At 44.6% G+C, this 23,401-nt stretch overlaps 1 protein-coding gene across 2 annotated transcripts in view; it reads left to right on the forward strand.

Moving 5' to 3' along the window:
- Positions 1-23,401, forward strand: part of LOC111969898 (cadherin-4) — a 236,754-nt gene that overhangs the window by 155,743 nt on the left and 57,610 nt on the right. For both annotated transcript variants that reach the window (XM_023996276.2, XM_023996277.2), the window contains 2 exons: positions 8,303-8,485; positions 22,711-22,866. In XM_023996276.2, the coding sequence (XP_023852044.1) occupies positions 8,303-8,485; positions 22,711-22,866 (339 nt within the window). The remainder of the gene's footprint in view (positions 1-8,302; positions 8,486-22,710; positions 22,867-23,401) is intronic.

Raw genomic sequence — 23,401 nt, forward strand, 5'->3', positions numbered from 1 at the left:
GGCCCTCCTAATGTCCTGTCCTCCTATACAGGGCCCTCCTAATGTCATGTCCTCACATCCCTGGCCCTCCTAATGTCCTGTCTTCACACACCTGGCCCTCCTAATGTCCTGTCCTCACATCCCTGGCCCTCCTAATGTCCTGTCTTCACACACCTGGCCCTCCTAATGTCCTGTCCTCACATCCCTGTCCAGGCACGGCGCCAGGATGTTTTTTCTCCTGGGGCTAAGGGTGGGCTTGACCAATGTGGGGGTGCTAAGAAAATTGTTGATTTTCATGACTTATTTATAAGGAAGTTCTCATTTTTTCAATAAAAGCAGAAATAGCTATCACAACGTCAGAAATGACATTATTAATATCCTAAGTGCAGCCACAACGAGAAGTGCAATGCATTTAGCCTATGCCTGTTAACTGTGCACCCACTTGTAAAACGAACTGGCTATCATCACAATCTTAGTGATTATATTTCTATTGCAAACAAAAATTACTTGTAGGCCGACGATATACATGCGTCCTGCTGTGCATTGGTTATAATGTTACGCATGAAATGTCTATCACAATGTCAGAAATGAAAGGAATAATATCTACACTGCAGCCACATCGAGAAGTGCGTTTACCCTATGCCTGTCACCWGTGCACACATGGTGTAAAACGAGCTGGCTATCATCACAATCTTAGCCATTATATTTCTATTGCAAAAATACTTGTAGGCCGACAATATGCATGCGTCTTCTTGTTCCGTCCACATCAGCGAGATTGATTCATGTTCCCACCACCGGACAGGCGTTCTGTCAATAAATATAAGGCCTTTCAGTTACTCACCAAGTGTTGTTTTATAGAAGGACGATGCGTCTGTTGTGGTTCAGTGCAAATTAGTCTATAATCTTCTGGACATCCAGGGCCTTGGTTCTTTCTGCGTGTATAGACAGGAAGGAAAGGTTGCTGAGTTGAGAGTTTGCCCAGTGTTTCGGTCTGTATATCATGATGCGTGTACTTAGCGTTTCTAGTATRATCTGAGATTTTCTGTGCAACTGTTTTGTCGAATTTGCCTATGACCTGTAAAAGTTCAAGGAAGTTTCCCTGGTTGACAGCCGTGTCGTTTTCTATGTCTCCTCTCTGTGAAAGTCCCTGGTATGCAGTGTAACACAATGACTCCACAACTACTCTCATATACTCTCTGTTCTCTCAGACTAATTTTTGAATGTCCATCACTTAGAGCGTTGCATATTGTTGAGCCAGACTCTTTCTGAACAGTCCACTCATTCCACGCTGTCATTGTATATTTATAATCCACACTAGCATTGTGTGTCTTGAACGAACTTGTCGCCTTCTTCCAGTTCTGGTAGCCATCGTGGGTAAATGCCGCCTTCTCTCCACCATGATTTCCTGGACGTTGAAAGTGYCGACATGCAAAGCAGAAAGCACGGTCCTTTGAAATAGAATATTCCAGCCATTTGTAATCCTCATACCATCTACGATTGAAGTAGCGATCCTGCTGCTCCAACTTTTGGTGTGGCGTGGTAAACGGCGAGTAAGAGGGGCCTTGTTCTTCGAACAGGTTGACTGGCTTTAAATCAGGAGGGAGCGGTGGCTGTGCTAACAGGTCGCAGTAACGGGTGACGTGGAGGCAGCAGCAGCACAGAAACTGACTCTGGTGATGCCGCTCACGTCGTGGCTCACTGAGTTTTTTCTCTTGCCGACTCATCTTTCTTATCTTCCCTCTTCTTTCTATGGCTCCCGAGACAGGGTCTGATTTTCGATCCTACCGCGCTACTCTCCTTGATCAGAAAACGGGTCCAGTGTGCAACTGGCGAGATGGGCGACTAGCTAATCGAAGTTTAGCTCCCTAACAAGCTAACGGCGCCCGAGCACTACACACAGACTTCCTCCTACCATGACACAGACAACACACACACACGTCATAGGGACACACCACGCAGCCAGGGATCTGATTGGGAAAAAATGGCTGGTTATTAACTTTTTCATATTTCTTTATGTAAAAATGTAAAATACTAACGCTTGAGGGGCTTAACTGGGGCTACGCAGATGTGACGGGGCTATAGCCGTCCTAGCCCCGATGTAGAGCCGTGCATGTCCCTGGCCGTCCTAATGTCCTTTCCTCACATCCGCCGTCCTAATGTCCTGTCCTACATCCCCTGTTCCACTATGCCTCTGTCCTCACATCCTGCCGCACTAATGTCCTGTCTCACATCCCTGGCCTCCAATGTCTGTCCTCACATCCCTGCCTCCTAAGTCTGTCTCACATCCCCTGGCGTCCTAATGTCCTGTCCTCACATCCTGTCCTCCTAATGTCCTGTCCTCACATCCCTGTTCTCCTAATGTCCTGTCCTCACATCCCCTGCTCCTAATGTCCTGTCCTCTACATCCCTGCCCTCCTAATGTCCTGTCCTCAATCCTGGCCTCCTAATGTCCTGTCCTCACATCCCTGGCCCTCCTAATGTCCTGTCCTCACATCCTGGCCCTCTAATGTCCTGTCCTCACATCCTGGCCCCCTAATGTCCTGTTCCTCACATCCCTGGCCGTCCTAATGCCCTGTCCTCACATCCCTGGCCCTCCTAATGCCCTGTCCTCACATCCCTGTTCCTCCTAATGTCCTGTCCTCACATCCTGTTCTCCTAATGTCCTGTCCTCACTCTGTTCTCCTAATGTCCTGTCTCAATCCCTGGCCTCCTAATGTCCTCCTCACATCCCTGTCTCTCCTAATGTCCTGTCCTCACATCCCTGGCCCTCCTAATGCCTGTCCTCACATCCCTGTTCCTCTAATGTCCTGTCCTCACATCCTGGCCATCCTAATGTCCTGTCCTCACATCCCCTGCCTCTAATGTCCTGTCCTCACATCTCTGGCCTCCTAATGTCCTGTCCTCACATCTCCTGGTTCCTCCTAATGTCATGTCCTCACATCCCTGTTCCTCTAATTCCTGTCCTCACATCCCTGCCCTCTCTAATGTCTGTCCTCAATCCCTGGCCCTCCTAATGCCTGTCTCACATCCCTGGCCTTCTAATGTCGTGTCCTCACATCCCTGGCCCTCCTAATGTCCTGTCCTCACATCCCTGTTCCACCTAATTCCCTGTCTCACATCCCTGCCTCCTAATGTACGGTCCTCACATCTCTGGCAGTCTCATTCGTCCCTACCTGTTCCTCCTAGTCAATCCGTTTCCTGCCTATTCGTCTCAACATCCACTGTTTCTCCTAATGTCCTGTCCTCACATCCCTGGCCCTCCTAATGTCCTGTCCTCACATCCCTGGCCCTCCTAATGTCCTGTCCTCACATCCCTGGCCCTCCTAATGTCCTGTCCTCACATCCCTCACTCCCTCCTCTGTTTCCTTTGGAGAGGTAAAGCAATTCTCAAAACTCAAATTCACCAACAACAACAAAGCCACTGTGGAACAGCATTCTACCCCAGCATTCTACCCCAACTGTTTTCTCATTTCATTTGGGGATGCTGTTGTTCAATAGCAGGGGTATTCAACTATTACCCTATGAGGTCCAGAGCCTGCTGGTTTTCTGTTCTTCCTGATAATGAATTACACCCACCTGGTGTCCTATGTCTAAATCAGTCACTGCTGAGAGGGGAACAAAGAAAAAACGAAATGAGTGGAACTGGCTTCGAGGTCCAGAGGTGAGTTTGAGGGTTCTGTAGTATTGATTAAAAGATTATTGTATACGGAACGATAATACAGAATTGCTTGCTCCCAGTTTCAAAAATAGATGTCTCCTACTCAGTGAGGAGCAGATTGAGGTTATAGAAGTATTGACTGAAACAGAGGAATGTTGTGAGGGCACAGACATTGAAATGTGTGAAATGCTGTGGCGGAGTTGTGTCATTTGAGCCACTATCTCTGAGTCAATAGTGTTGAAATGGAGAGGGAAGAACAATCAGATTACACCAAAATATAATCAACATGTAATGACAACAGTACAATTTTAAAAGGTGCTTAACCAGCCAAAAGATATTAGGTGATTTAAAAGATAGACGGCTCCATTACCAGGTAATTGCATATATTACGTTTCAGAGCAGACATATGTACAGGGACTCATTGGACTCCTATTATTATGTTCTATTAATAGTTGGCTTGATTTACCTCTTCCTAGATGAACTGTGCATCGTGCTTGGTATGTGTTGGTGTGTGCATTAGAGCGTATCTATTTATATTGGATGTACATTTATATCTGTGAACATAGTTTGTCTACCTCCTGTTTAAGAGTATGAGGCATTAGTAGTGTCACTCTGGCTGCCAGGTACTCAGGCTATGGTGCCCTACATGTCCACTGAGTCTGTATGCACATARCCCCTGCTAATTTCATGCTGCTCTGGTCTGCCTTCTCCTGCAGCTTAGAGGCAGAGAGTCCGTTATGCACCAGTACACTGAGTCTTACTTTTATCCCCCCTTCACCAGAATACCTGTTTGTGTTAGATTAGAGAGCAGAGACCCATACAGTAGTGGGGAGGGGTTTAGGACCTAGGGTCTTATTGGTCGGTGAGGTGGCAATACAGGGTCTGAGAGTGAGGTCATGATGACTAGTCTATGTTGTGATTGCAGCCCAGTTCTACATCCACAAGAGGAGTTTATCAATAGTCATAGCAGCCTTCTTTAATTCCCTTGATTCTATAAGAGGTCAGATTTGTGATACCTGTCTTCTCTTGATTGTCCTGCCCGTCGCCCCCCCCCCCCCCCCCCCCCCTGTTCACCACAGACCACTGCTCTGATCAGGCCTCGTCGGTGAGAATAAGCGTGGGAGAATGAAGGAGCGATAGAACAGCTCAAGATCAACAGTGAATGGAGGATGGGAAACAATCACATACTTGATATTGTGTAATTGAAAGGCCCTGTTTAGTGTTGCCTCCTGCTCTTCAGAATGACAACCTCCAGATGTCAGCTCCAGGGCTGCGGGGCTGACTGATGCCCCAGCGACATGCAGCCTGGCTGGGAGGAGAGAGCAGCCAGCTGGCCAGCCCGCTAGCTCTGGCCTAGGGAGCTCCGGGTGGTTCTGGGACTGATTTCACACTCAAAGACCCTGCTTACACAACACACACAACACACACACACACACACACACACACACACCACACACCACACACACACACACACACACACACACACACACACACACACACACACACACACACACACACACACACACACACACACACACAACATACCTTTCTCACAGCACAAAGAGCCTGTTCCAGTTTCCCGTTTTTTCTTTGTAATTGTGGTGATGTTTGTCATTGTGCCAGCTTCGCAGGGCTATAATTTGCCATGCTGTTTGGAGTGTGAGTCACGTGGACACACTGCAGTGGTATCATCCATAGACAGGCTCTTTGCTCTGTTGTGGCTGCCTGGCACAGCGTTTGGAGGAATGTGGGAGTTTGCCAATGCAACAGCGATCAGATGCATCGACCCCATTATCAGCGGCCCTGATGTCCTGCATTCGTCAGCAGACTAAGGTTCTGATAATGATGGCGAGCAGCAGTACTGTGTGAGTTATTCAACAGATATCAGAGGTGCCGATAAGGACTTTATCAGGGAGGGAGCACATGGGGTAGAAACAGAGGTTCTATGCAGAGGCAGGGAAGCCTTTGAGCATCATGGGTACCGTGCTTACTCATCCTCACATATCAGCATCTTTACATATCAACTCCACCCTGTCTGCTTTCTATCAATATAGGATCTCACATTTTATTTCTTTTTTCTCTGTTTTTCTCTTCCCCCTATTTCCTTTCTCTTTGTTTATGTCAAACACACAAATTCACGCATGCACACGCACACACTACTTCCACCTGCCACCCATGGAAGTACTGGCACGCTCCCATCTCGCACCACTGCCCCTGTGCTGGTACCTGTGAGTGTTGTGGATGAGCGGAGCTGAAGCGAGAGTTATCTTATCTGGGCACCACATCTGGTCCCCTATCCCTCACTCTCTCCCCTCTCTCTCCTGCCCGGCTACCTTCATCACTGCTGCTATCAGGAGGCCTGCTGTAAAGCCCTGTAGTCAAATCCACTAAGCCGTGAAGAATTAAAACAAAAGGGGGGGAAAATACAGTATGTTTGCTCTGGTTTAGCTTGCATCTGTCTCTCTGTCTGACAAACCGTATGTGTATGGATAGGCTAACCTGCCCGCCGGTGATTAAAGTTTGAGTTGGGTATGTGCGTGTCCTCTGAGTAGGTTTAACAGAAGGATTTCTGCTTGGATTCAAGTCTACAGCAGCATGAATGTCTCTGTTTGTGGGGAGCAGGAGAAACAGCAGGATCACTGGATTACACAAACACTACCATCTCAGGCATGAGGACACATCAACCCTCACTGGATAGATACCATATACACTTTCCAGAGGTCTACCAATGTATGCAGTATGTCTTATAAACACATAGGGACAGATTTACAATGTGTTTACACCAGTGTGTGATGTACCTGTTAACATGAGGAGATAAAACATGAAAGAAAAAATCCCAAAAGTCAAATGAGGGATTAAGATTAGGGAAAGATGGCAAGGGGTAATGTATACTGAACAAAAATATGAACGCAACATGTAAAGTCTTGGTCCAATGTTTCATGATCTGAAATCAAAGATCCCAGAAATGTTTCATACCCAAAAACCTTATGTCTCTCAAATGTTGTGCAGAAATGTGTTTACATCCCTGTTAATGAGCCTTTCTATGCCAAGATAATCAATCTATCTGACAGGTGTGGAATATCAAGAATCTGATTAAACAGCATGGTCATCCCCCCTTGTGCTGGGGACAGTAAAAGGCCACTCTAAAATGTGGAGTTTTGTCACACAACACACTGCCACAGATGTCTTAAGTTTTGTGGGAGCGTGCAATTATTATTATTTTTTAAATGTAACCTATTTTTAACTAGGCAAGTCAGTTAAGAACAAATTCTTATTTACAATGATGGCCTACTGGGGAACAGTGGGTTAACTGCCTTGTTCAAGGGGAGAACGACACATTTTCACCTTGTCAGCTCGGCGGATTTGATCCAGCAACCTTTCGGGTTAGTGGCCCAACGCTCTAACCACTAGGCTACCTGCCGCCCCAATTGGCATGCTTACTGCAGGAATGTCCACCAGAGCTGTTGCCAGAGAATTTAATGATACTTTCTCTACCATAAGCCACCTCCAACGTCGTTTTAGAGAATTTGTTAGTACGTCCAACCGACCTCACAACTGCAGACCAGGTGTAACCACGCCAGCCCAGGACCTCCACATCCAGCTTCTTCACCTGTGGGATCATCTGAGACCAGCCACCCGGACAGCTGATGAAACTGAGGAGTATTTCTGTCTGTAATAAAGCTCTTTTGTGGTGGAAAACTCATTTTGATTGGCTGGGCCTGGCTCCCCAGTGAGTGTGCTTGGCCTTTGCCCTCCCAGGCCCAACCATAACTGTGCTCCCATCCATGCATGCAAAATCCACAGATTAGGGCCTAATGAATTTAAATTGACTGATTTGCTCATATGATCTGTAACTCAGTAGAATAATTAAAAATTTTGCATGTTGCGTTTATATTTTTGTTCAGTATAATTAAAAACATGTTTATGTTTTCAGTTTTTGTATTTTATTCTCCTCTTTTGTCTAACAGTATTTACATACGTACATGCTCTGGGAAACTAGTCTTTGCTTATAATCGCAGTGAATGGCAATGATCTCACACTGCAGGATCACTGTTGGTCCTCCTAACATTCTGATCTTGCTGTTATTGAAGTGATATTTCATCAATCCCTTTTCATTTGGAGTAAGGCCTCTTTCAGGGGGATATGTCACGGAATGCGTCACACGGAGCAGCATAGTTCTGAGACTCAGAAGGTCAAGTTGGAGACATCCAACTGTGATTTTTCAGACTTAGAAGGTTTTTGCTGGATAAAGACATAGAAGTCAACCTCTGTGGACTGTGCAGAGGCAATTGGTAAGCTTTCTGCAAGACTAATGCCTGAAATTCATGCTAAGGCTGGGTCTTCTTAGGTGATTAACGCCAAGTGTGTTAAGGTGAAGAGTCAAAAGCGTGGATTATATTTGAATTGGAAATCTTTTTATTTTCATTCATTTTTGTATTATCTTCAAGAAACAGTGAATAGGTGTTTTATTCTGTTCCTTGTCATCTGACAAGGTTGATTTTCATGACGGATTAGTCACCTGTACTTTTAGAAGATGAACAAATAATTAATTGACACACTACTCTTTTCTATTGAGACTTTACATTGTGTAGTTGGCTCTCAAGTTATTGTTGAATACTGTAGGTCAGCCAATGTACAGTATGTGTTGATTTCTTGTCTTTTCAGATTGGAGTGGAGGATATGATTGCAAGGGCCTGGGACTCTAATCCCAGGGTTATCAAGTTTCCACGGAAACATCAAAGAAGCTCTTCTGCCAATGGTCTGAGACGACAGAAGCGAGACTGGGTCATCCCACCAATCAATGTGCCCGAAAACTCTAGAGGACCCTTCCCACAAATGCTTGTCAGAGTGAGTGACAGTTATCACACTTATCAAGAACTACTGATGTGCAGTTAAGTCGAAGTTCTCTTTTTGAAATGTTAAAAAGCTACTGTATATATCATCCTATTCTCAGTTGGTAGTTGCTTATGCCTGTGTTGTAAACTAGAAATTAGTTCATCGTCAATTCTGATAACAACAACTCGATCTTGCTCTGTTTTCGCTCCCGCGGATCATAAGGCTTTTTACTTTTATTTGAGCCAAAGCCGGAGACATCTTCAAGCCAGACATCCCACGTTTGTCTAAGGGTCACTCACCTAGGCAACTGAAGAGAAGGGTAGAATAGATCTCATACAATCACTATGAAGGGCTGAACAGAACACCACACTGGTAGTTTCTATCAAGGACCTTCAGCAGGTAAAGAGAATGATTTGAGTGGTGATGCAGCGCCAAGTGATTGGTCTGGTACGCCTTAAAACTCTACACAGACAGAAACCCAGACAAGAGGATACAGACAGATGGACACACACACAGCGCTGCTTCACCAGTTGTTCAATGAATTTAGGAGTGTTTAGCACACTTTCAGTTGCTTGTGTGTGTGTATGCAGCCATGCAGGAGTTGTTTAAATGACGTAAACTAGCTCATTAGACAGCAGGGATTTTACTTTAACTGTCTTAGAAGTGACAAACCAACTCCATTCCTGTTGGCATTATATGGCAGCTCTGCCAGTGTGGTTCGTTTTCTGTTAGCTCCATGGTTCCAGGATGCTCCTGGAAACTGTGCTGCCTCTGTTCAGACATCCAGGCCAGGGATAGCTTTCTCTGGGCCAACACAGAGCTCCCTCACGCCCATTTGTATCGCGCGGCTTACACTCCCGGATTACTGAAATCGCCTTTCACCAACGAGTCGGCAAGAGGGCAGATTTTCCACCAAAGCAAAAAACACTCATTCACTCACCCACACAAACACACAGACTACAGGAGCAGGGTGGATGAGGGGAGGCGTAGGATTGTACCACCCTGCTGGAGAAATGAACACCCCTTCATCTCCTTTCATCTCCTTCATATTCAGCGTCAGATGGTTGGGTTTACTGACACCCCGGCGGTTCCTTTGTGTGTGTGTGTGTGTGTGTGGTGTGTGTGTGTGTGTGTGTGTGTGTGTGTGTGTGTGGTGTGTTGTGTGTGTGTGGTGTGGGTGTGTGTGTAAGCGCATGCTTCGGTTATAGCCTTTAGCTGTAGTAAAATAGCTCTGGTCCTTACCATGGGGGGGGTGCATCACATCTGTGGCCCAGTGCGGTATTAAATGCCCTCTTCTCCCTGCAACACCGCTTGGCCTACTGGGCCGTTCCATTGTGACAGCTAGCCAGTGAAGAGAGAAGAAGGGATTTAGTTCTTTATCTCTCTTGTCTTAGGGGGTTTTCACATCTAGTCCTCTTTAAAATAACCGATCTCAGTCCTCTTTAAAGTGAACTCTGGGGTAAAAAAAAAGCTAAATAACTCAGTTATCTTTGTATTCACACTGCCCTTGCATTTGAATTAGGACTCAGCTCTTTTGCCAGTTCACTTCACCTATTTTGTGGTCTGCGTTCTCTTTGCATTCGCATTTCTATGTTTAGAAAGGATCCAGGATATTTTTCCAACATTCATTCAATGTACTCTGGGTTTTTACAAAGTACAGGACAAGCCATTACATCAGAACAGCTAGATATACCTACACACTTAGTAAAAAATTGCTATCTACAACCTAAAAGGTTCCCTTTGAAGAAGCCTTTTTGGTTCCAGGTCGAACCCCTTTGGTTCCAGGTAGAACTCTTTTAGGTTCCATGTAGAACCCTTTGCACAGAGGGTTCTATATGGAACCCAAAAGGGTTCAACCTGAATCCAAAAATGATTCTACCTGGAACCAAAAGGGTTCTCCTATGCGGACCCTTTTGGAAACCTTTTTTCTAGGAGTGTACTTACGTTTTGGAAGCTAATAGATTGCATTTAGTTAAAAGATTTGACCTAATAATTGTAATCAAAAGATACTATTAACATGTACATCAATATTATTGGTAACAGAATAAATAGCAGAAGAAGAACTACAGATTAAATAATGCTGTAATTGAATATTGTACTCCCAACGTAGGCTACTGCCCCTTTAAGACCTAGAATAGATTTTCTACCCTATGTTATGATTCTCCCCCAATATGTTGGTGTCTTCTCACACTATWCAAACCCCACTATCAAATAAACTGCTTATTAAGTGCTCTTAGCCTGTAGATCACATATTGCAAACAAATAATATGACCATAAAATGCACACATATTTGAACATTTCTGTGCATGCTTGACAATCTCTAAATCAATATCCAAAAAAGGTTTTTCCGCAAACCTGAACATTATCATCTTTTCTATTTTGTGGCACCAATATGAGGGTTATGGGAGGGGAAACGGTGTTGCAGTCCCCAAGCCTGGGGAGCGTTGTGTTCACATTGCCTTAAAAAAGGGAACCGGACTGAGGAATTCAAGCGAACTGAACTCAAACCACTTCAGTTTGGTTCGCTTCGGTGGCCCTTTTGAAGGGTCTGAGTTCCTTTGGAGTGTTCACACTGCACAAAAATTGTCTGAGTGTGCTCTGGACCAAGTGTGAAAACACCCTTAGAGGTGGCCGAGAACAACCTCTGTGGCTACAGCAGCACACTGATTCCCCCATACGTCCAGAGCTGTAGAAACTCTCTGACTAAACTCTCAGCCAGATTCACCAGGGTTCACAACTTAAAGTAATTCCCTGTTTTCATCTGAGAAACCTTCACCAGGTTGGCCGGTTTGATTTAGTTGAACACATGGAGAAATGTTTCCATCAACACAAGTCATATGAGGCCGCAGGAGGTAAATGTGCCTGAGTTATTGTTTGTGGTTTGTTTAACCCCAATTACATCTAAAACAGAGTCTGGATAATAAACAATAAACACACAACATTCATGATCAGCCAGTTGATTTCCAATTAGGGACTGTTCTCTGTTTTAAGTCCATTAGTGCTGGCCTGGAGTGGAGGGAGTCTGATGTCCACTTTAATCATCTGATTTTACTGTTCTTTCCAGGGATGTCTGGCTCTGGCCATATCCTTATTATCCTCACCTACCACCACCACCCACCACCTCCACCACCACCACCACCACCACCCTCCACCATTCAGTTCTGCCCACACATTTTCTATAGGATTAAGGTCAGGACTTTTTGATGGCCACTCCAATACCTTGACTTTGTTGTCCTTAAGCCATTTTGCAACAACTTTGGAAGTATGCTTGAGGTCAATGTCCATTTGGAAGACCCATTTGCAACAAAGCTTTAACTTCCTGACTGATGTCTTGAGATGTTGCTTAAATATATCCACATAATTTTCCTCCCTCATGATGCCATCTATTTTGTGAAGTGCACCAGTCCCTCCTGCAGCAAAGAACCCCCACAACATGATGCTGCCACCCCCCGTGCTTCACGGTTGGGATGGTGTTCTTCGGTTTGCAAGAACACCTTTTTCCTCCAGACATAACGATGGTCATTATGGCCAAACAGTTCTATTTTTGTTTCGTCAGACCAGAAGACATTTCTCCAAAAACGACGATRTTTGTCCCCATGTGCAGTTGCAAAACGTAGTCTGGCATTTTTTATGGAGGTTTTGGAGCAGTGGCTTCTTCCTTGCTGAGCGGCCTTTCAGGTTATGTTGATATTGCTGTGGATGTAGATACTTTTGTACCCGTTTCCTCCAGCATCTTCACAAGGTCCTTTGCTGTTGTTCTGGGGTTGATTTGCACTTTTCGCACCAAAGTACGTTCATCTCTAGGAGACAGAACACGTCTCTTTCCTGAGCGGTATGATGGCTGCGATGTCCATGGTGTTTATACTTGCGTACTATTGTTTGTACAGATGAACGTGGTACCTTCAGGCGTTTGGAAATTGCCCCCAAGGATGAACCAGACTTGTGGAGGTCTACAATTGTTTTTCTGAGGTCTTGGCTGATTTCTTTTGATTTGCCCATGATGTCAAGCAAAGAGGCACTGAGTTTGAAGGTAGGCCTTGAAATACATCCACAGGTACACCTCCAATTGACTCAAATTATGTCAATTAGCCTATCAGAAGCTTCTATTTTCCTAGCTGTTTAAAGGCACAGTCAACTTAGTGTATGTAAACTTCTGACCCCCTGGAATTGTGATACAGTGAATTATGAGTTAACTAATCTGTCTGTAAACAATTGTTGGAAACATGACTTGTGTCATGCACAAAGTAGATGTCCTAACAGACTTGCCAAAACTATAGTTTGTTAACAAGAAATTGGTGGAGTGGTTGAAAAACGAGTTTTAATGACTCCAACCTAAGTTTATGTAAACTTCCAACTTCAACTGTAGTTATGTCCTTGAGCTGTTATTGTCTATTGATGTTCTGTATTATGTCATTCTGTATTATGTCATGTTTTGTGTGGACCCCAGGAAGAGTAGCTGCTGCTTTTGCAACAGCTAATGGGGATCCTAATAAAATACCAAATACCACCACCATTACAACCCACCACTACCACCACCCACCCACCACCACCACCTCCACCACACACCACCACTCACCACCACCATCACATCCCACCACCCACCACCACCATCACCACCTCCACCACACACCACCACCACCATCACATCCCACCACCCACCACCGCAACCCATCACCTCCACCACCCATCACCACCATCACAATCCACCACCCCCGCCACCCATCACCTCCACCACCCACCACCGCCCACCATCACCATTCACCATCTCCTCTCTTTCTCTCTCTCCCCTGTGCAGTGCTGAAAATCCTAGACAGTCCAGCTGCTGCTGCAGTGGTGTGTTGGTCCAGGATCGGTTTATTAAACACGTTTATAAGGGACATTACTGCATGACACATTGAGTAAACCCCTTCCCCTTATGAACAGAGGGGAAATTATCAGAGTGAAACTAACAGCCCCAGCATTRCACTGCAGAGGTTTTATGTGCAATTCACTCATGATCAATCTCAAGAAGTGTTGCTTTGGTGGCAATGGTTTACCATTGTGGTAGAATGCAATATGCTTCCGATGCCTTCACTGTCAAATACATTTTTTGCTCATGACAGAGGGAAGAGGAATAGAAATAGAGATTGAAAAACAGCTAGGCCTAAATAGATAGCAGATAGAGGGAGCAGATAAATGAAAGAGAGAAAAYGGGACAGTTGAGATAGGAGGAGAGAGGGAGATATAAGCCATTTGAAGAGCATAGTAAATCTGTGAGGTGAGAGAGAGCAGCATTAGTTTCAGGCCATTTGTGGCAGTCGCATGTCAACTGTCTCCTCCAGCACCTAAGACTGGACCCAATGAGCCACATCTGATGGAAACCAGTCCAAACGAGGTAAGATGAGCCTCTCTGCTTCGCTCTCTCCTCTCCACCAAGCCCCACCACTGACTGCCAGTCAGACAGACACACCAAAGAACAAAATCATGATGAAAGAAGGGATGGAAATAGGAGGTAAGGTTGTAAAAACACAGTCCTTGGGCAAAGCAGAAGAATGGAATGAGAGGGCCTTTGATTGAAGTCCTGGTATGTGAAGGCGAACGCCCACTCTGAAGTGGGTTGGAGCTGTAATCTGGACGGTGTGCTTTGGAAAGTTATGACATTCTTTTCACCATGTCAAGGACAATGAGGCAGACACCAATCAGACTAGGCTCATGTTGTTCCTTTACTAAAGACAACCAATGATCCCTAATATGAGACCTCACCTCAGGATAGGTGTTATGGAGTTATCAAGTTCAGTAGCGGTGCGTGGGTAAAATCTCTGAGGAAGCCAAGCAAAGCCAGTAAAAAGACATATTACAAATCAAACGTTATTTGTCACATGCGCCGAATACAACAGGTGTAGACCTTCATCCTGCTTGTAGACTAGTTGAACGTCAATGCCATCCTCCTCTCTTTCATGTTGGCAAAATGGGTCTATGGCTCGGTCATACAGTACAATTTTAGTTTTTGTTGTCATAGGCTACCTAGCTAAATGCTTGCTAGACTGACTTCCTCCCATGGGCAACAATGAACCAGCTAAGTTAGCTAGCTAGCTGGTTAATGTGAGCCTACTAGGCTACATATTGAACTTCAATCGTCTCAGGCCAGTGGCACAACATATTCATTTATMGTTAGATCAGAATCGCCATCAAAACTACAAGTCCAAATCCCCATCTCCATCCATGGCTTAGGAAAGGGACGATTTAGCACACTAGCTACTGCAGGACATCAACACAAGCAGACCAGAAACTGAGAAGTTTTTCTGAAAATGATGTTTTGCCAAGGAAGTGAGTTGAGTGATCTGAAGCCAAATCCAAACTGGCCAAATGCTTGCTGGGATCGATCGATCAAATGCTACGGCGGCAACATGTTGTACTCTTTTGGTCCAGACAGCAACAGATACATGGGCTACACATACTGAGACAGAGGGCGCTGTTTCCCTCGCTCTGATGATTTCTCCGGTGAGATTCAGCACTTACAAATTCGTAACATATTGTACGAAATTTGAATTCGTAACATATGTTACGAATTGCAGGAAACTAAAATGTACGTCTTTGCAGGACGTTACATATCATGAGAAATGGATGACGTTGTACACAACTGTGCACCATTTCCAGGAACCCGTTTTGGCACTAAATGAAACCCTGTTGTCTCTCGACTCAATAAACCTGGTGTTCAGTTCAGCAGCTGGAGTTGGTGTATGTGTGGGAGAGAATAATCTCTGTGGCATGGTAATGCTGTTTATTCAGAACTAGATGGGAACACTTTATTGGTTTATTAATACATTCATATTCCACTGTTATTTTAGTCTAGCATAATGTCTCTATGTTACCGCTAGTTTTTATTAAAAACGTAACATTAAAATGCATTAGGAAACTTGTATAGGATGTGTGTGTGTGTGTGTGCGTGTGTCTGTGTGTGAGTGTGTGTGTGTGTGTGTGTGTGTGTGTGTGTGTGTGTGTGTGTGTGTGTGTGTGTGTGTGTGTGTGTCCGCTTGAGCCCGCACGTTTGTGTCCTAAGTGCTTGTGCCTGTATTTGCAGCATCCCAGTTGGACAATTAGAGGGTGACAGTCCCATTACAGCGGACCTAGCTGTACAAAGGCATTGCCTCCACTGACTGACAGAGAGCTCTGCCCCTCACTAAATAACTGTCAGCCTGCAGTCCTCAGCCTTGACCCCTCTGGCAGCCTCCCTCAGAGACACACAATGCCACTCCTGAGCCCTCATTGGCAGGCCTCGCACCTCCCACAGCCAAACCAAAAAATCCATTCAGCTCCTGGCTCCACCTGATTCGCCAGGCTTTGGTTGCCCACAGCTTGCCAATAGGGCGCTAATGTAGCCTCAGGGTGTTGGTGATTGGCCGGATTGGAAGTGTTGGTGAGATTGAGTCGTGGAAGTAGATTGGGCAATAGAAGGGAGGGAGGTTAGCAAGCAGCGGTGGAGGAAAACTGCAGCAGCAGCACAAACCCAACCTGCCCCCCCCTCCCACTCCTCTTCCCCTTCCTCCTCCTCCTCCCCCACCAAACGGCAGCAGCCACATCTTTACTCTAATTATACATAGTGTGTTTCCCTGTACGGCCGTCTCCTGGGATCTGCCTATTGTCCTTGTGTTAAGAAACCTCAGGGACCGGGAAGAAAGCAGCCATTTAACGAGTCATCTGTCTCCAGGGCCCTCTGTCTTTATGGGGTGGAGAAAAAAGCAGTGTTGCCCTCTGCCTCATCCATTCAGCCTGGAGAGCAAGGGAATGTGGCTGGCTTTATACTGCAGTCTGACTTGCAGGCAGAATGTGTGGCTGTTTCTACTCTATTCTTCCTGGATGGGGATGATTGTTAATGCAGAGAGGCCACTGGTCTATTTCAACAAATCCTTGCTGGCTTCTCTGAGCTTTGATCTAAATTGGCCGGCTAATGTAATAATTGGGGTTGTTAGTCTGTTTTTAATTTCCATTAATATTTGTACTCTTTCTAATTATCCCCTCTACCCCACGTGCTGCACCTCCGTCAGGGTAATAATATGTTTGTGTGCATGTGTGTGTCCGTGTGTTTTTGTGCCTGCGATACAATGGCCAAACCACCAATTTGTAGAATATTTCAGAGTAAGACCAGGTGTGGAAAAAATGTATGTGTCAAGAAATCTGTTTGCAACAAGGTTACTCTCAAGCTCAGAGCCTCTCGGTGAAGACATGAAGTCTCTCTGAAAGCATGTCTTTAATGTGATGCTGTTTGTATTGGGAAAGTGGTGCTGGCGCTGTAAAGCGTAAATGTAGCCTGTTTATGTGATATGACTATGAGGTTGGAGATGTGTCTCTGCAGATGTATATTTATTTTCTCTGGAGTTGTTTTCTCTCCTGTTACTTCACCTCTTTGTTTTCTTACCTAACACTATCTCCCTAGTGGTTAGTGTGTTGGGTCAGTAACCGAAATGTCACTGGTTTGAATACCCGAGCCGACAAGTAGAAAAACCTGTTGATGTGCCATTGAGCAAGGCACGCTTAACCCCAATTTGTTCCAAGGACGCCGTACTACTATGGCTGACCCTGTAAAACAACACATTTCACTGCACCTATCTGTTGTTTGTGACAATACATATTTGTTGCTGTATTTTGGGGTATTTCTTCTCTTCTCTTACCCCAGATCAAAGCATCTCTTAGGGAGAGCAGTTGAACACACAAAGAAGTAGACCTATGCATCATGTCCCCACATATCTTTCACATATTCTTCAACTTTTCACTGAGATAAAGTAATGGATATTTGGCCAATTATTGCAGTAGAGGATTAGGCCAAGTTGCTCCGTGGGCTGAGAGGATTTAGCTCAATAGGACATTGTGTATGGAGTAGAATGGAGTAGAATGTCTGAGTGTGAATGTCAATAGCAGCCCAGGAATACTTCCTCCTCAGGTGGCTACTACTGCTCATTTATATTGATGGAGCTCCTCTCTGTGGTACCTGTTCAGGGAATGACAGCGCGGGAGGGAAGAGAGAGAGGGAGAGAGAGCGGGGGCAGAGAGGGAACAGAGGGGAGAGAGAGGAGAGGGGGTAACGAAGGAGAGGGAGCAGAAACTAAAATCCATATTTCAGTGCCCTGGCACTGTGCTTTGTTCATTTCCCATTCAGCTTCCGATCCATAATGGAGTACCCTGTGTGCAGAGCCGCAGACACAGCTGTTCTTTATGGGATCAGGGATAACTGTGTGCGACTMTGGCTGTCAGTGGCTCTCACTTGAGAGATATTAAACCTGAGCTCAGTGCAGCTTCTTCTCCAGGCATACCTCCACTGTGACTATTTAAAAAAATATCTCAACAATTCATTTTGTTTTCCAGTGCCACTAAACTGGCATGTTTTTATATGCTTGCATTCTTGCATGTAAGGTTGTTATTTTATTTTGTATGAGGACGGAAAACTTTGAAGGCTGGAAAAACTTGAGCTTTGAATATCGCCTAGTTGGTATTTTATTTCAGTCTGTTCAGTCTCTTTCTCTCTCTCTCTCTCTCTCTCTCTCTCTCTCTCTCTCTCTCTCTCTCTCTCTCTCTCTCTCTCTCTCTCTCTCTCCCTCCCTCCCACTGTCTCCACCTCTCTCTGTCACTTTGTTTGTAATAAATGCCCTATGCTAGAATCTGAATTTCTTTATCATCAAAACCAGATATATCTTTTCTGTCAGCTCTTTGAAGACAGACAAGCATACAGCAGGAAAGATCACAGCAAGACAACACTTACATTTAGGGGGAGTCAAACAAAGCATGTACTTTTGCCATTTCCCTGATGTTGAACAAAAGGAACAAAGACTACTGAATGAAAAAAGGATGCATCATCAGAATTGAAATGGCTTCGCCACAAAACAGAGAGGATTCAGAGATTCCTTGTGCTTCTCGGGGATTTCATTTTTTCTCTATACTCTCATACACTGTCTTTGAATATCACTTCAATCATGTAGCCTCTTGTTATCAAAGACACTAAACGCCCCTATGAGGAAGTATCCATCCTGATCACTCTGCCCTGTATTATCGCCTGTAGCGCCCCCTAAAGGAGATGCCTGTGAACAGCAATCTTATTCTCACTATTCTGACTGCTGACACATCTATTTAGTAGTACTTAGACATTGGTTTGTGTGTGCATGTGCATCTAAGAGAGCGGCAGAGTCCTGCAAGAGAGACACGAGGGGAGTTGAGAAAATAAGGGGGAAAAGGGAAAGAGAGCGTTTAACTTACCAGTCAGACATTGAGAAATAAATGGTGGTGTCGCATATAATTCCCATTAAAGCCATGCAGATATTTTGCAGAGAGCTTTAATTAGGGGTGACAGTTGTGACGGCTGCAGTGTTGGCAGAGAGGTTCCCAGAGGCTTAGTCATCTCCGTCTGCCTTGATTGGCTGGCATTGCGCCGATCTGTCTGTTCATCACCCTCTTTACTATTCCACGCAGGTCACAATGTCTCAGGGCTGATGGTAAGGTGTTCTTATCCCTCTGACTCTCTCTACATGTAACTGTTGAGGTGCACTCAGACTAGTGCTACTTCCATCTTTTCTCACGTAAAGAGGTGGTACAAAGTAGTGTGGCTGTTTTAATGACAATGTTATTGCTAGTAAGGCTGTACAACTATTCCCTTACTATTTACACTTTACACCTAGGGTTTGCCAAACTCGGTTCCCCCTCCCCCCCCCCCCCCCCCCCCACAACCTTTAATTTTAACTAGGCAAGCTCAGTTAGAACAAATTCTCACGTTTACAATGACGGCCTACAAAAATAATGGAGAAGAGATCGTCAATAGAAAAAATTTGAATGGGGGAATAGGTTGTGCGGCCTTGGCCTTCAACCATTTTTTTTTTTAATTCAAAGGTTGTTAAACCTCAGATTCCCATTATATATTAGCCAGTATGCACACCTACTAAATAATATCTGTCATGTCCACAAGGGTCTTTCTTGTTGATTATGTTTATTTTCTGGGTTCTGCGAATCATCTGTAGAGGCATGGAAATCCAATGTTGAGAGAAAGAAATTAAGATGACGCAGACATTCAACTAACATTCAAACCTTATCGGTAATCAATACCCTATCAGTGTAGTCATCAATTACTCCTATCAGTTTGTATAACATCAAATTACTCCCTATCAGTGTAGACAATCCCACATGGTAGCTCAAATTACTCCTATCAGTGTAGACATTCAAAATTACCTCGACTTGACTTTACTCCACAGGTTGTAAGAACATTCAAATTGACTCCTCCATTCAGGAAATGTAGACATCAATTCCACAGTGTGGACATCAAAGTATCCTATTCAGTGTAGATCATCAAATCTACTTCCCTATATCAGTGTAGTAACAATCAAATACTCCCTATTTCAGTGTAGACATCAAATTACTCCCTATCAGTGTAGACATCAAATTACTCCCTATCAGTGTAGACATCAAATTACTCCCTATCAGTGTAGACATCAAATGGACAGGCGCAATCAAAAACACTTGAATCAATTAAATGGACCGACTGAAAGGTCCCACTAGTGAACTAATTAGAGGCACAGCAGTGCTAAATAAATGGAAATGTATTCCTTTAGATTCTGTCTGTGTTTTGCTGCCTCTCCCTCTCTTTCTCCCCGGAGAGTTAAACAGAATGCTAATTTATCATCTGATTCTTCCTCTGTCCACGGTTGACAGTAATTAAGGCAGCCACTCTTAAAGAACTACAAATGTGTCACTTATCAGATATCTGTTCTGTCAGACACAGAACCAACCCGTCCTTTACATCTTCTAGTCTATCCCATCTAGGGGAGGGAGGGAGAGAGCGAGACGGAAGGATAGAAAAGCTGCCTTTCATCATTAGCACTCCATTCAAACAACTCAATTGAGCAGTCGTCACTCAGGGGAGTCCCAGGACTCTGAGATTCCGCACCTCTTCATTTATTCAATTTATCGATACAACGAGTGTTCATTAAGAGACACTCCAAGAATGTGACATCTGGTCTCAAGTGGCCTTAAAGTGGAATTCTAAGCAGCTAGAAGCAGAGGCGAAGTGACATGTGAAAGCTTCCTTCCTCTTGGGTCTATTAAACTTAACATGTCATCAACACAGCGTGGCTTTGATGTTCTATGAAGAGACCGCATGCCTGGGTGTGGAATCTGTGGATGCGGATCCAAGGCATGTGGAAATTTCAGATGTGTATTTTCCACATGGCGGCCTCCTGAATGATTCAACTGAAATAGTCATTTTGATGCACACGTTAGAGCCCGCAGAGTGAATCCTTTACCTGTCAAACATTTCAGTACACACAGACATGGGTGCCTACAGAGCTGCCTCATTTGTACACAGGGGGAAAATACTGTTGTATGTAGACATTCCCGCTCTGTTAAAGAATTCTGTACCTTTACGCAACTAGAATGTGTGTTTTACTAATATATTTGACTCTACATTTTTTGGGATAGGGAAGAATATACAGCCTCCGCATGTTTCTCAACTCTTAATAGAGGTGATATTAATTCAAGGAAGCAGTATGTGTGAGCAATCTGTTATTCTACATATCCTCTCTCTGAAACGCATTTGAGATTGAAATTCCAGTGTTGCGTAGCCACATCCAGTCAGTGTGACTAGAGATGTGGGTCTGTGGGTGGAGAGGAATACGTCTGATTAGATGGAGAGAGTAATCATCACAGAACAGTGCTTCCAGTCAGTCAGTCACACTGATCAGAGTTGCCTGAGTGCTTTGATAGATAACGTCTGCGATAAAATGCCCTACTGCCCACACACGATCTCAGAAAGATTGAAGTGTTACACACAACACATGTACAGGTAACTGCCAAAATAATGGAAACACTTGAGTAAATGTGGGATGCAAGGTATATTGAAAGCAAATGCTTCCACACAGGTGTGGTTCCTGAGATAGTAAGCAATTAACATCCCATCATGTATAAAAATGCCGGATGAGCATGAAAACAATGTAAACCATATGCCAATGGCCGTCTCAGTCACCAGATCTCAACAAAATTGAACACTTATAGGAGATTCTATGGAACAGCATTTTCCACCACCATTAAACACCAAATGTTGGAATTTATATTGGAAGAATGGTGTCACATCCCTCCAATAGTGTTCCAGACACTTGTAGAATCTATACCAAGGTGCATTGAAGATGTTCTGGCTCGTGGTGGCCCAACAGCCTATTAAGACACTTTATGTTGGTGTTTCCTTTATTTTGGCAGTTACCTGTATATTAGCCTTTATGTCTCCTATTTGAATTGATTGCAAATGGGAAAGACGACAGTCGAAGCTCATGGAAAAGAGATTGCTGTGGCAGGTAGTGAGTGAGTTTAGGATGGATGTGTAGGAAATTAAGAGAAGGGTATCATGTTCAAACAGAGAAATGTTTTATGCAAAAGCCAGTTGCCGGTCGTCGGATGAAGTAATTTCATTTTCACGCATGATTTCCAGCCCCACAGCCCAGGAAAATTGCATAGGAGGGAGAGAGAGGATTTATTTTTACAATTTGAATGTGTGATTACTCCTCCCGACTTGTTACCGTGGAGATGGTTCAATCCCCTCAGAGACAAAAAATGATTCTCTAAAGGTAAAAACACAAACAGTTTGCCCTAAAAAAAAACATATGCAAATTGAGAGAAAATTGTCTAAACTTTCCACCACTTAAAAGTAAATGAAATCTAATCTTCAATCTGCCATCTCACTTGCGCTACACCTCTCAGAACCAATTATCACAAGCAGACAGATTTCTCTTTTGCACTTTAGCTCTAACTTGCACATTTACCAACTCTTCCTTTGAGTTCAGTCCTCAAAGGGCTTCTTTGTAAGAAAGTGTTAGGCTGATCAGAGCAGATGCATGTGCCTCACCGTACATCTTCTTTAGTATCATACATTTCATCATATTCCCTGTCAAGTGCTCTTGACAGTTTTAGATTGTGACTCACTTGAATCTTCATGACCAACCTTGGAACCTTAAGGCTCTCATTCAATCTAAACTGTCGGATAAGTCAAAACAACACAGGGTGATATTCTATGACGTGCTGCAGATGCTTTTATCCAATGTGACTTACAGTCATGTGTGCAAACATTCTACGTATGGGTTGTCCCGGGAATCGATCCCACTACCCTGGCATTACAAGCAAAAGGCTCTGCCAACTGAGCTACAAAGGACCACAAATATCGCCCTGTACCCTTTCTGAGCCGTGCTTGTCTCATACAACGTGTAATACATAGTGTTTATATCTCCCTCTGCCAGATCCGCTCGGACCAGGACCTGGAGAAAGGGATCCGCTACAGCATCACTGGAGCAGGGGCGGACCAGCCTCCCATTGACGTGTACAACATCGACCCTGTGCACGGCAAGATGTTTGTCACCAGACCCCTGGACAGAGAGGAGAGGGCCTCCTACCATGTGAGTTACAGTGCTTGTTACTGTCCCTCCACACATCTGTCTGTCCGTCCGTCTGTCTGTGCAGGGTGGCAGCCGTAATTCACAGTGACACAGTAATGGCAGGCAAACACTACACAGTTTTGCCACGAATTCACCACATTTTTTGCCACTGCAAAACAAATGTTCCAACAAATGTTCTATGAACTTGGGCTAGGATCAGTACATCGGGACTCGTGTAGTTTTAGCGGGTCAAGGACACACCGATGATGGCTGTTCCGTTCTCCAGACTCCTGTCGGATATCTGGCATGTCCAATATGTTGATATTTTGGTCATGCATCTTGTAGTATGAGCAGTTCTACCACGCGATTGGGCAAGGACTGCTGCCAATCGCCAATGAGTGTTCAGCACGTTAGACCAAAACAATGATGGCGGAGAGGAAAGCGACAACAACATGCACCGTGTGGACCGAGGTGATGGAAGACATATTGGTGGTGCTGTGGAGAGAACGCAGCTGCCTTTTCAATGGGCGAGTTCCTTTTTGAATATTTTAGACCA

Source organism: Salvelinus sp. IW2-2015, linkage group LG11 (genome assembly GCF_002910315.2).
Source record: "Salvelinus sp. IW2-2015 linkage group LG11, ASM291031v2, whole genome shotgun sequence".
Taxonomy (NCBI): Eukaryota; Metazoa; Chordata; class Actinopteri; order Salmoniformes; family Salmonidae; genus Salvelinus; species Salvelinus sp. IW2-2015.